The sequence below is a fragment of the Polyodon spathula genome, unplaced genomic scaffold (genome assembly GCF_017654505.1).
Source record: "Polyodon spathula isolate WHYD16114869_AA unplaced genomic scaffold, ASM1765450v1 scaffolds_1422, whole genome shotgun sequence".
NCBI lineage: Eukaryota > Metazoa > Chordata > Actinopteri > Acipenseriformes > Polyodontidae > Polyodon > Polyodon spathula.
In genome coordinates, this window is record NW_024472902.1 from 132,019 (window position 1) to 145,598 (window position 13,580).

The window sequence follows — 13,580 nt, forward strand, 5'->3', positions numbered from 1 at the left end:
TTCTGGCAGGTTATTTTTTACTAGAAGAACACAAGGTGCTAGTTTGAAGTGAGTGAGTGATGAAGTCCTGAAGCTAGTTTCTGGTGAGGTCACTGTGTAGGACTGGGGTCAAAAATAGGCTTGCTTTGAACAGTGAGGAAGGAATCTGTTTTTTGTGAGAAAAAACTCTCTCTCTCTCTCTCTCTCTCTCTCTCTCTCTCTCTCTCTCTCTCTCTCTCCACTCCTCCCTCTCTCTTTAATTGCTATCTTTTATTTTACTGCTTCCTCGTTTCAGCTGCCTTGCTCTTTTTACAATCTCTTTGAACTTTCTGTTCTCCTCTTCTCTATCCCTCCTCCGTTCCAGTTTCTCTCCTCACTCCCTTCTGCCTGTTTATAAAAACAGATCACTGAAAACTGCTTCATATAATCAACATTAAAAGAATGGTAGATGAGCTGCCCGCTCTGTGAGCGAGTCTCAATGCACAGTGAAGTATGTTTTGCAGTTTAAATTAACCGTTGCTTCAGTAGTTTTAATGAAGCAGGTCTTTCACTTAGTATAGGTAGGTCTTGACCCCATTTCTCTTTCATTTCTGTTCGCTTTCCTCCTCCCCCCTCCCCCTCCTCCTCCTTCTCCTCCTCCTCTCTGTCTCTCTTCTCTTTCTCTCCCCCTTTTCCCTCCCCTCTGTCCAACAGCACTGTAGTCTCCTATATTACACTATAGTATATTCCGCAGGGTACTTTATGAAACTGCAGCGTTTCTGGTGGTTTCTACAGTATTGTTTTACATGTTTATCCTCTGTCAGTCCCCCCAGAGATCCAGGAGGATGGGCAGCCCTTGAACCGGACCGCCTCCCTCCACCAGTCCCTGACCCTGGGCTGCGAGGCCTCGGGGACCCCTTCCCCAGACATCACCTGGCTCAAGGACGGCCAAGCAGTAAGACTCCGCTCTTATTCCTGCCAGGCCAATCAAACAAGCCAGCGCTGGCAACACACTGCCACCTAGTGGAAATGCACATCACAGCAGTTTGTTCCTCATACGTTTTATAAATCACAGATCCTATTTATACATTTTCTGCCCTCCAAGAAAATCTCTTTACAACCAGGTCCTCTATCCATGTACACGGTCCTCTAGCTGTCTCCTGTCCTTTCTGCACACGTTCTTTCAGATTTCTGAACAGCCTTCTGACCGGGGTTCCTCCAGTTATGTTACGTTATAGATTGGAAAATTTTAAACCCCGCAATAAATTTGGTCAGAATGTAACCTCGGGAAAAATACGAACTTTGTAAAGTTCATGTAATGGTATACCTTACATCATCTATGAAGCATCAAGAATGACAGCTTGGGTGAGTTGTAGGGCTTTACCCTTTATATAACACACACAGGGACATATATATATTAGGAATTCCTTTACTTTGTCTCCAGATTCCGGACTCCTCTGGGATTTGGATACGGAATGGGGGTGGGACTCTCCGAATCCTCAGGGTCCGATTGGAAGACGTGGGGCAGTACTCCTGCAGAGCTGCCAGCAAGGCCGGGGAAGCAGAGAGGCGCTTCCACGTGAGGGTGCAAGGTGCGGGTCGGCACGGAGAAGGTTTTCAAGAGCCCCGTTGGAGGAGTACCTCCAGAGCCTTTGCTCCAGTGCCCCATTCACCCCAGCGTGTGCACAAGCAAACACTGTGATAACACGTCCAAAAAAAACAACTACATTGTCAGCCTCTTATCGTGAGTCATGATGAGTCCAGACACAGAACGTTATGCAAAGTCAAGATCAACTCCTTGTTACTGGGCTGCTCCAGTAGAATAACGACTAGGAATAACATACAATTGCAGCTCCTGGGCTCCAGTGTTATCTGTTTAGCCTTTGATGATCCTGGGATACTTGACTCAACGCCACCCCCCACCCCACCCCCCCCTCTCTCCCCAGCTCCTCCGGTGATCTCCAGGACGGGAGGCACTCAGGATTTGTCTGTGACAATCGGCCAGGAAGTGGAGTTCCACTGTAGGGTCAGCGGGCATCCCCTTCCCCTCATCGAGTGGAGCAAGGATGGAGAGTGAGTGTGAAAGCTAGCGGGCAGGATGGGGCGTGGCAGTGTCCCCTCTAAATGGCAACCTAATCACTAAAGGGGAACCAGCTGGTTATCAATTTGCAGGCTATTCCAGGTGTATGTGCCCATCTCTCTGTGTCTAAGATAATTGATCCAATCTGTCATTTTTAATGTAGAATTTACAATAAGAGTCCTGTTTTTTGCATGGAGAAAGATCCATGGTAATGTAAAGCATTAGTGTTAGTACTGGCATACTGTAGCTCTAGGGATTATATGACTAGGTAGTTTGCTTATATTTGTGTTTTTCTCTTCATTCGAGACTGGAAATGCCCATGTTGCCCATTCTCCTGGTTTGATCTCGCTCTCTTTCTGCCCCTCACCCCCTCTCCGCAGGGTGCTGTCCAGCCAGGGTGACCCCCACGTGCTGTTCTCCGAGCAGGGTCAGGTGATGAAGGTGAAATCGGCCCGACTGAGGGACCAGGGCCAGTACCAGTGTCTGGCCATCAACGCGGCTGGAAGGCAGGCCAGGGACTTCAGACTCACTGTGCACGGTAACCAGCCTGACATTCACTCAAAAGAACCAAGAACTGAAAAAGGTCGATTAACCCCAACACGGATTCTAATCAAACTCTGACCCCCAGCCCCTCCCAGTATCCGCGGAGACGGAGAGAGGTCAGAGGTGTCGGCGGTGCAGGGCAATCCCACAGTCCTCTCCTGCGAGGCCCAGGGAATGCCCGCCCCCAGCATCACCTGGCTGAAGGAGGGCCGTCCAATCGCGTCGAACGCTCGGGTGAGCTACGGTGACGGGGGGCGGGCTCTGCTGCTGGGTGCTGTCCGGGGCGACGACGCAGGACTCTACACCTGCCGCGCCTCCAACTCCGCGGGGTCCTCTGAGAGGAGCTACTCACTGAGGGTGCTGGGTAAGCAGGGCAGGGCAGGGGGGAGCTCACAGCAGTATCTTAGTTTATCTTTAGTTATGAACCATTTGATTTTGGCAAGAATGGGAAAAAAAAGACTTCGATTGCATAGCAGTTTCACCCATGCCAGGTTTTACTACGAGAATGATCGGCCATGATGTATAGGTAAGAAACTCAGGTGCGTCTTATTAAACTCCTGGTAAAAACAGTAATGGCTCAAACTGCTGTGCAAGTCTAATTTCCATCCCTGCTGAATGGAGATCATCTCCCTTGCATTCTCACCTGGGGCTCGCCGGGGTTTCATCGCGTCTCTCTTCTCTCAGTCCCTCCCCAGATCGAGGGGGACGAGTCGGGGGAGCTGGGTCTCGGTTCCAGGGAGGTGAAGGTGCTGATCCATTCCTCGCTCTCCCTGTCCTGCCAGTCCAGAGCCTTCCCAGCGCCCACCACGCAGTGGTACAAGGAGGGCCAGGTGAGAGCCAGGCCTGCGTCTCGAGGCACCGTGGCATCCCATCTTTTACTGGGCTGATCCCGTGCTCAGCATCACAAGGCACTTGACTCTTTTGAATTGATTCAAACGGCTGTATTTATTTGTGATTTAAACAACGGTGGTGTTTAGACCCACTGCTGTTCAGATCGTTAGATAGACCCCTCTATATGTTTCATAGCGACACTCAATCGAGTTTGTTTTAAGTGTCTAGAGAATGCTAGCAGGAGTTATTTCCTCCTTTGCTAAAGCAGCCGTGCTCGGGGTGTGCCTGTGAGTGCCCTGAACCCTTACCGAATTGAGTCTGCTCCGTTTTGAAATCCCGGCTGTGTTTCTGTTGCGGTTCAGCGCGTGCAGAGCGCCCCCGGTGTTCATATCGAGGATGACGGGCGGTCCTTGAGGATGGAGAACGCACGGCTCTCTGATGAGGGGCGCTACACCTGCGTGGCGACCAACGCGGCGGGGGAGGACAGGAGGGACTTCCACGTCAGCATTCAAGGTCAGAGTCCCATGCTTCACTCTCTTTCTATTCTTTTATAAAACAATGTCCCGTAAATTCACAGGGACAGATGTTTCTTCTTGATGGTCACGAACACATCCTAAACTAAAAGGCAATCGTAAATGAATGAAACTTTCTGCGTGCCACTATATGTTTGCAACCTGAGAATATTATTTTATGCAACGAGCATTCTTCTTGCATTGAGTGACTGTTTCATGCTCGAAGCTGCTGCATGATTTTTGAATTTTGGCGTCTTTATCATTAAAATCCAACGACATATGACTCGTGAGTAGTGCGTTATTCGACTCACACATCAAAAAAATATCAAAATCAGTCAATTATTGAAGGGCCCTTTTACAGTAAAGTGCATGACACTAACTGTGAATCACCCCAGTAGGTGAATATTGGAATCACGGAATGAGACGGGCGCACTGTGTTTCTGAAGGGCTGCTGTATTGAGTGATGTCTGTCTGCTCCACAGTGCCCCCGGTGTTCCAGCGGGTGAACGGCAGGCCGGCAGCCTGGGAGCTGGGAGAGCAGGAGGAGGAGGAGGAGGGGGAGAAGGGGGAGGAGGAGATGACAGATCTGCGCGAGGTGGTGCTCAGCAGCCCGGTGTCCCTGTCCTGCGAGAGCAACGCCATCCCTCCACCGCGCCTGAGCTGGCACCACGACGGCAAGGAGCTCTCCAACACCGACCGCGTGCGGCTGCTGCCGGGTGAGGGGCGGGGCAGAGCGGGGAAGTGCATGGAATACATCCCTTTTTTTGTATAGCACACAGCGCCACAAGTGGCCAATTCTTGCACTTGCACCTGCAATGAGTTGCAATAATAAAATGCAGTTGTTTAGTGAATGGGATAGAATATCAGAGATCTCTTAAAATAATAATAAAATGCAGTTGTTTAGTGAATGGGATAGAATATCAGAGATCTCTTTTTTTCAGATAGTAAAAATGCACCCGATAAGGTTAAAAAACAGTGATACTGAGACATTTAATTTAGGGGCTTGTGATTAGCCTGCAGTTGTTTCATTACTCGTAATAGAATTGGAATTGGTGTTAGTTTGGAGCTGATAGCTTTGAGAAGTTTTGAGAATTTCCCTCAGGTGGTCAAATGCTATAAATGCATTGTGCTGCCCGATGCTGCTGCTGTGCTCTCACTATTGCTCATCAGCCCTGTTCTGACCTCCTCTATCTCTCTCTCCAGGGGGGCACGTCCTGCAGATCCCCAGCGTGCGAGTGGAGGACGCTGGCAGATACACGTGCCAGGCGGTGAACGAGGCCGGCGAGGACAGGATGCACTATGAGCTGGTGGTGCTGGGTAGGTCACCCGCGTAGACTGGGGCCTCATCGCTGAACTGGGAAGTGACCCAGTGACTGAGCTTCAGCACCAGCCCAATAAACAGCTCAGAAATCCTATTCTCTTACAGGTCTTTCTTAACGCTCAGTAAAGCACTGCTTATCAGAGATCTGCTGCTGCTATAAAGAGGGCTGCACATTATGTGAAAAGCACAGATGTTTTCTAGCAGTAGGATATACAAGCATACTGTGGTTAGCAGTTAGTCATTTTATTTGGTTAGGGTTTATAGCTTCTGTAATAGATTTCTACTGGAAAAAGAGCATGCTGAATATATTCCTTTACATCTTAAAATACGTGCTGATTATAGTAAAAAAAAATAATAATAATTATCTTTTTATGACGTTTGCTGTCATTCCGAGTGTGTTGCTTAGATACCAAGTTTTATTACAAGTTGAAGCCTCACTTCGGTGTGATACCTGACCTGTCTGTTTGATTTCCTGAGCCCTGGCCAGCTGTTTAGTCGCTGTTTCCTTTTAACTCAGTGCCCCCGGTGATCCACGACGAGGCGGGGGAGTTTGTGGAGGAGGTAGGGGTCGTCGTGAACAGCACTGCCCAGCTGAGGTGCAGGGTCTCCGGGAGCCCAGCGCCGGCGATCTCCTGGCTCAAGGATGGCCTGCCTCTCTACAACAGCCCCAGACACCAGATCCTGGAGGAGGGCATGCTGCTTCAGGTGAGGGGCGGGAGGTCCACGAGGTCCAAAGCAGGGAGAGGAGCCGCAGGGAATAAGGCACTTTGGGTTTGAAATGAAAGGCACTGTTTAAAAACAACGAAGGTGGTGTTTTGATTGGGATTGCTTTCCAGATAACCGGAGTGCAGCTGGCTGACACGGCTGCATACGTGTGTCTGGCAGAAAACAAGGTGGGCTCCGAGGAGAGGCTGTACAGCATGACGGTGCAAGGTGAGCTGTCAAACCCACACGCTGTGCTTTATGCAAGGGATTGCAGTAAGCCTCCCATTGCAAAGCAGATCATATCATAGACTTGCCTGCTGCTGGTTGTAGTTCCCAGGACCTTCCATTGCACAGCAGTTTGAGTCACATTGTCAGCTTAGCTAGGCGAAGAGAGAACAAGCTCAAACTGCTATGCTATGGAAGCCTGATCTCCATCCCAGATGTACTGGGCCCTGTTTTCAAAGCATGTCCTCTATCTTGTTAGTGAACTCCTGTTTTTGAAAGAAGAACGAACTCATGTTCGTGTTACAAAATTAGAAAGAAAAATGCACCTTGAGAGGGCTGAAGGGCGCTTGGAATATATAGCTTGGTCGTTTCGGTCTAGGCTTGTAAAATTAGGCAGTGTTTTACCTCCTTCAAATGACAGGAGTTAATTAGAGACTGGAGGAAAGTCTTGTGGGATATGGTTCGTTTTATATACCCTTTTGTTCCCTTTCCCAGTTCCGCCGTGGATCGTGGGATTGAACCCGGATAAAGCCAGTGTTCTGGAGGGTCACATGGTCTCTCTGATGTGTGATGTACAGGCGTACCCCTCCCCCGAGATCACATGGTCCAGAGAAGGGCGCCCCCTGGAGTTCAGCGCGGGCATGCACATCCTACCAGGTACTGTGCGGGCTTCTCCAGCCTTTCAGAAAAACATTGAATACAGGATCAGATATACTGCTTGTGTTTGTGCATTGGTTATACAGGAAAATCCCTTCCCCACCTCATCCAGTGTAATCAAACTCTGATCGTGTGTGTTTGTGTGTGTCGCCAGTGCCGTGCCGCTGTGTTTTTTATTCCCCTGTGTTTTCAGTCTGGCTGTTTCCTGCTCCCCAGGTGGTCAGATGCTCCAGATCTCCAGAGCAAGGCTCTCCGATGCGGGCTGGTACGACTGCACCGCGATAAACCCGGCGGGACAAGACCAGAAACACATCGAGCTCAGCGTTTACGGTGAGACTGCACCCACGAGGGAGACTCGGCGCGAGGGAGGTGTGGAGCAATCCGAAAGAAAGGCAGAACCTGCCAGGTTGTGAGCAGAGGGGACTGTGTGCTTCCCATGATCAGCACGGTCCTTTTCCAGTTTTCAATTATATTCACAGAACCGCCACGTGTTGCATATCCAGCAGGTGGCGTCGCTGTATATACTTTCAGTGCCCAGCTTAAAAGTTTGTCATGACGTATAGTGACCAGTCTTAAAGGTAGAGCCTTCTTATTGAAGAGACCGCTCTTCTCTAGTCGTTCCTCTTGCCCCTCCCATTGCAGCCCCGCCCACCCTGAAACCCCGCCCCAGCCCTGAGCAGGACGTTCTGAATCCCAGTGCCGGAGCCTCGATCACCCTACACTGTGAAGCAGAGGGTGTGCCCGAACCCGAAGTCACTTGGTACAAGAACGGGCTCCAACTGGAGCCAGGGAATGGGCTGCATACATCACAGCACGGGCTAGAGATCCAGGAAGTGCAGGTACCTCTGTCTACCTCTGTCTGTCTCTACCTTTCTGTCTATCTAGTCGCAATCCTGCTTATTCTCATGAGCTCTGCCTCCACGATCCTCGAACCTCTTCTCACGCCTGCTGCTGGTTGACATCTCCAGGTTGTGGACAGTGGACTCTACACCTGCAAGGTCTCCAATCTCGCTGGACAAGTGGACAGGACCTTCCGGCTGACCGTGCGCGGTGAGAGCCTTCTCTTTCACACTCACGCTTCATGGCGCACGCTCATCCCTGGCGGGCCACACTTTTCTCACGCTGTTGTTTTTTCCCCCAGTCCCTCCTGCCGTCGACGAGCCCTTCCAGCAGAGCCTTAATCGAACCCTGGGCACTCCCGTCACCCTCCTCTGCGAGGCCACAGGGGTCCCGCCCCCCAGCATCACCTGGCTGAAGGATGGCGCCCCCATTGGTAAGAGCAGAGTATGACAATGGGTTTTGTCCATGGCTCAAGAGGGATTAATTACAGTTCATGTCATCTTTTTTTTTAACTGTTTCCAAGAGGGTTAGAAGTTTTTCTCATTTATCAAAGCACTGTTAAAGAGAATCCTTTAGTCTTTAAAGTTTCCCCATAGTTTTTATATTGATTTGTACATTAGAATCATTTCAATTCACCAGAATGTAGCACTTACAGAATTCCTTGAGATTAGTCTGCTGCTCGTGTTCATCCATGAGAGCAAAGTGTAGAAACAACTCAAGCAGACAACCTAAATCAAGTAGATACATGTTTGCCTTTGTTCAATAACAGCCTAGAGGTTTCTATTGATGTTCGGTGTTATTATATCCCCGAGGCTGACACAGCGAAGTCTATCCCCATTGTTAAGAAAGCAGGCTGCTCAAGCTGTGTTTCCTGTGCTTCTCAGAGAGCAATGTGGAGTGGCGCGGGATGTCTGGGGGCAGCCAGCTGGAGCTGGGCCCTGTGCAGCTCTCCCACGCTGGCACCTACACCTGCCTGGCCAGGAACGCGGAGGGAGAGGCACGGCGGCGCTACACTCTCGCTGTGCAAGGTACCTTTCACACACATCTGCCCACCTCTCGTTTGTGCTTGTGCAATGCCAGCGGTCAATGCAAAGATTTCTTCAGTTCTGGTTCTAAACTCCAGTTCGGGTCAAACCTCAGGGAAACTACAGTCTGTATCAGTGGGCTTGTACCAGACGGAGATGACATCACATTAGGATTAGTTATGCTGTTCAATTGTTCTTACTGTATATAACTTATTATAATGTATAGTATAGGGCAGGGGTCGCCGAAGTTGGCCTTTCTGCTCCAGGTCTTTGTTCCAACCCTGTTTTAAAGTGTTTAGTTGAACCCTAAAGTAGTTAATTATATAATTTTGCCTGTTAAACCTGGAGTGGAATTGCCCTCCAGGACCAGGAATGGACATCCCTGTTATTGGATAATGAGGCAAAGTCTTTGACTAGCTCTTTTGTCAGTGTACAGTACACTGCAGATGCCACTAGCTGAAACGTTGGTCTGCTGGTTTGTGTTTGAGTATTTTAAAGTGATGGAAGGCTCCTAGCTTTGCAGCACATTGAATATACGGTCAGCTGGAAAGACCCAGTGTGATTGTTCTCTGGTCTGCAGTGCCCCCCAGCATCATGGGCTCCAGCCTGGCCACAGATCTCAGCGCGGCAGCCAGCAAGGATGTGACCTTGGAGTGCCTGGTGAGGGGCTCCCCCAAACCAGAAGTGACCTGGCTGAAAGATGGGGCTCCCCTGGATCTGACTGACCCCCAGCACCTCCAGTGAGTACTGCAGACCCCCCACTGCATTCTTATAGCTTTATCAGGGTCTTCACACCACTGTCGCCCTGTTTTGCCAACCAAAATATACAATTTCACAACTGGTCCAGAAGGGAAACGTTGTGCTTGTTGTAAGATGAGGGAGTCTTGGACTACCTTTCCTAAAATAACATTAGGAAGTCTAAGATTATAGATGTTGGGCTTTATTGCAATGGAAGACTAAACTGGGCTGCAGTGCAAGAGAAGCGCTCTAGAAGATGGGCTGAATTGGTTGAAGAATATTGAAAAGCACAAATATATGAGATTCATTTTATAAAAAGGAGCTTCCTGCTGGTGTTAATTCACATTGCTAATTATTATGGTAACGAGCCACCCCCCCCACCCTGTCCCATCCCGTTTCCCCTCAGGCTGTCCCAGGATGGGGGCTCACTCAGGATCCTGGATCTCCGTCCTGCAGACTCCGGGATGTACAGCTGCCTGGCTGAGAACAGCGCTGGCCAGGAGACCAAGATCTACACCCTCACTGTGCTGGGTGAGTGTGCCTGCCTGCCTGTCTATCTGTCTGTCTGTCTGTCTGTCCAACACTGTGGTTAATCTGCAGACTCTTTACCGCTCTGCACTCTGATTATAAAATTCCAAAATATCCTTGTGCGCAAAACCGATCTGTTTCCCAGGGCTTCTCATTGCCTGTCCTATGCCTGTCAGTGTTTTTTGAATGTGATGCTGAGTTCGCTGTGTGCTGCAGTGCCCCCTTCAGTGGGCAGTGTCCCTGCAGAACCAGCAGAGGTTACCGCAGTCCAGGGTGGATCGGTCAGCCTCGAGTGCCGGGCCACAGGGACCCCCCTTCCACAGATCAGCTGGCTGAAGAACGGGCTGCCCCTGCACCTCTCCCCCCGGACACAGCTCCTCTCTGCGGGCACGCTTCTCAGGTCTGTGCCCCTCTCCTCACCCAGATCACCCAGTTATATAAACTCAGTGCAAAGTGAATGTTTCAGGATCAATATATAGGATTCTCACATTGTTTCTTCTTCTTCCAAACTAGAATAGGTAGGTTAATGATTAATTTACCTAGCTTCAAGCCCCGTTTTTGGAATAGATAGCCACTTTCAAGGTCTATGATGTGAAGGTGTGCTTGTCTAATGGAAGGTCTCTCCTGTCTTGTGTTCCCAGGCTCTCCCAGGCTCAGATCTCTGACTCGGGGGTCTACACCTGTGTGGCGAGGAGCCGGGCTGGGGCAGCAGAGCTCAGCTACAGCCTGCAGGTGCAAGGTAGGTGCAGCCCTGAACTGGGTCCCCATTACATGTGGATCTGCAACTTTAAAAACCGATTTGTTAAACACAAAGTCAATCGTAGACAATCGTTTCCATCTTGTTTTCCACGTGTTGAATTGTTTTTTCCCTTCATCGGAATTATTACTTCTGTCCTAGTAACCCATTTCTCTCTGACCCCTGTGCCCCCTCTCGTCCTCCCCCCTTTCTGTCAACACTGTTCCCCCACCTCACCCTGGATCCTCTCCCCCCCTCCTCCTCTCTCAGTCCCCCCCACAGTGGAGCACACAGAGCCCCCGGAGCAGGTGACGGTGGTGAGTGGCTCTTCGGTGACGTTTACCTGCGAGGCCCGCGGCGTGCCCCCGCCCAGTCTGTCCTGGTTCAAGGACAGCCAGTCCCTGTCTCTGCACCGGAACCTGATCTCCGACGGGCACGAGACCCGGCTGCACCTCTCCGCGGTCTCCCTGCCGGACTCCGGGCTGTACGCCTGCATCGCTGCCAACCAGGCGGGCCGCAGCACCAAGCATTTCAATCTCACTGTGCTGGGTAAGCCACCGAGACTAGAGCACTCCCCGCGCTGGGGAGAGGGGTTCTTAATGGAGTTTATCCATCGTCAGAAGATATACAGATAAACTGGGCTAGACTGTGAAACTTATTCTAAATCGTCAGAGTGCATTTCCTTCTGAGAGAAAAAAAAAAACACCAAAAACACAGTGGGATCTATTTGAACTTTTATTTAATTCTTTAAAACAGATATTCTTGAAATAGTTAAAGCTCTCCTAATATGTCCGGTTGTCTCCAAACTATCTCGTTCACAGTAACTAATTTCATTTGGGCAGAGGCACCTACTCTGTTGCCAGTGAACTGTAGTCAGTGCTCTAGTTGATGGCTTGAGCACCCACCTGATTACAGCACTGTTGAGCCGAGGTGTGTCCGTCTTGTGAATCACACAAATCCTCCTGTACCCTAACACACTGATTTCTGATGTCAGAACCTCCCAAGATCTCCCCCAGTGGCTCTCCACAAGAAGTGTCCGTCGCCCTCCACAGCCCCCTGGAGCTGGAGTGCACCGCCATCGGAACCCCGCCTGCCCGAATTAGCTGGCTGAAAGACGGGAGCCGCCTGGAGCGAGACGGGGTCCTCCACAGACAGGGGGAGCTGCTGAGGATCCAGAGGGTGCAGGTACAGGCCTTCAGGAAAGGGGTTTTGTGGCCCTTGTTGCTGCAGCTTATACAGAGGTCTTCAATTGGTCCGTGTCAGGTCTAAATGCCGCGCTTGTTTAAATCGTTAAGTGAAGGGGACTGCAGTGATAACAGCGGTTTCTAAAAGTGTGTGCAAGTCTCTGTCATTGGTCCAGTTTTTAACCCTCAAAACTATGGCAGCACTTAGATCATCGTAATGCTCTAGAGTTGAACCAAAAAGACACATTGATCATATTCTGAAACCATAATATAATATTCTGTGGTACTATGTTTTAAAACAACCTTAGTAGTTTTATACAGGCTGTGCCACGTGGAGTTGAAATCACACCCAGTAACCTGCTTGCCCTGTCTCTGGCTCCCTCTAGGGGGGGCAGTGCCATAGCGTAATCTGTACTGACCGGTTAGACTTGCCTCTTGTTTCTCCTCAGGTTGAGGACGCCGGTCTCTACACCTGTCTGGCCAGCAGCGAAGCTGGGGAGGATGGGAGAAACCACTGGGTCCAAATTCAAGGTAACAGTCAGCCTCTTTCTTGGAAATTAGCCCATGTTTGAAAAGTAGTCCTGTTTTTGTCCTTTGCACATATCATGCTAATACTGACTGTTGGGAGCTGATTCCACCCCCTTTCTCTGTCTTAGTTCCTCCTAATATCCTGGGCTCCAGTGATTCCAACTCCATCACTGCGCTGGCAAACGGACAGCTTACCCTGGAGTGCCAGTCTGACACTGATCCCTCACCAGCCATTCAGTGGTTTAAGGATGATATCGCCCTGCAGGTGAGTGAAGATGTCAGGCAGGCAAGTATAAAAGAACCTAAGAAAATATGCGAACGGGAGGAGGCCATTCGAAACATCAATGCTCGGTTCCTGTTGGCAGATTGATCTGAAAACTTCGTCAAGCAGGGTCTTAAAGGGACCCAGTGAATGAGCAGCAACAGCATAGCTTGGTAACCTCTGTCCCAAGAGTGTCTCTATTTACACAGGACCCTTGAAAGAATACCTTGCTATAATTCTGTTTGGATTTGTGCCGTGCTCCGTGATCACCAGTCTACCTGACTGTGGATGGATGGACGGTGACCTGTCTGTTGATGACCCTGTGCTTGCATGCAGATGGACGCTCGTGTCCAAAGCCTTGCGGGCGGTCAGTTTCTGGAGATCCAGGAGGTCAGTCCCTCGGACAGCGGTCAGTACAGCTGCGTGGCCACCAACATCGCGGGGAGCAGCAGCCTGGTGTTCCTCGTCTCTGTGCACGGTCAGTGTGTGTCTGTGTGCGTGCGTGTCTCTCGTGTGAATACCGTCTTCACAGTCTAACTCCCTGTTTTCCTGCATGGTGCAGTTGCACCGGTGATAAAGGCTGGCTCCTCATTGGTCGTGGTGAATGTCAATCAGCCAGCTCTGCTACCCTGTGAGGTGGAAGGATCTCCCTCCCCCACGGTCACATGGAGGAAAGATGGCAGCCCGATATCCCATGAGCACAGGTGAGAGGAAGACAGGACGTCCCCTGGTAACCAAGCTAGCTGCAGTGTCGTCTCTATGGGACGTAGAAACCTCCTACTATCAAACCACAGTGTAATGTTGCTCTGAAGAGCGCTCCGTTTCATATAGGGAGGTTCTGAGAAATTATGTGTCATTGTGAACATCACAGAGCCATTCACACTCCCCAGCCAGAGGCTTGGTAGTC

General features: G+C 50.3%; 1 protein-coding gene across 2 annotated transcripts in view; it reads left to right on the plus strand.

Moving 5' to 3' along the window:
* hmcn2 (hemicentin 2) overlaps positions 1–13,580 on the plus strand; it is a 46,214-nt gene that overhangs the window by 20,317 nt on the left and 12,317 nt on the right. For both annotated transcript variants that reach the window (XM_041242728.1, XM_041242727.1), the window contains exons 27-53: positions 783–913; positions 1,403–1,550; positions 1,905–2,031; positions 2,419–2,576; positions 2,667–2,945; positions 3,266–3,411; positions 3,775–3,925; positions 4,407–4,640; positions 5,128–5,241; positions 5,763–5,950; positions 6,082–6,178; positions 6,671–6,832; positions 7,049–7,162; positions 7,475–7,671; positions 7,801–7,882; positions 7,974–8,105; positions 8,557–8,700; positions 9,278–9,437; positions 9,842–9,966; positions 10,180–10,363; positions 10,605–10,702; positions 10,970–11,248; positions 11,694–11,884; positions 12,333–12,414; positions 12,540–12,676; positions 13,010–13,151; positions 13,236–13,377. In XM_041242728.1, the coding sequence (XP_041098662.1) occupies positions 783–913; positions 1,403–1,550; positions 1,905–2,031; positions 2,419–2,576; positions 2,667–2,945; positions 3,266–3,411; positions 3,775–3,925; positions 4,407–4,640; positions 5,128–5,241; positions 5,763–5,950; positions 6,082–6,178; positions 6,671–6,832; positions 7,049–7,162; positions 7,475–7,671; positions 7,801–7,882; positions 7,974–8,105; positions 8,557–8,700; positions 9,278–9,437; positions 9,842–9,966; positions 10,180–10,363; positions 10,605–10,702; positions 10,970–11,248; positions 11,694–11,884; positions 12,333–12,414; positions 12,540–12,676; positions 13,010–13,151; positions 13,236–13,377 (4,144 nt within the window). The remainder of the gene's footprint in view (positions 1–782; positions 914–1,402; positions 1,551–1,904; positions 2,032–2,418; positions 2,577–2,666; positions 2,946–3,265; positions 3,412–3,774; positions 3,926–4,406; positions 4,641–5,127; positions 5,242–5,762; positions 5,951–6,081; positions 6,179–6,670; positions 6,833–7,048; positions 7,163–7,474; positions 7,672–7,800; positions 7,883–7,973; positions 8,106–8,556; positions 8,701–9,277; positions 9,438–9,841; positions 9,967–10,179; positions 10,364–10,604; positions 10,703–10,969; positions 11,249–11,693; positions 11,885–12,332; positions 12,415–12,539; positions 12,677–13,009; positions 13,152–13,235; positions 13,378–13,580) is intronic.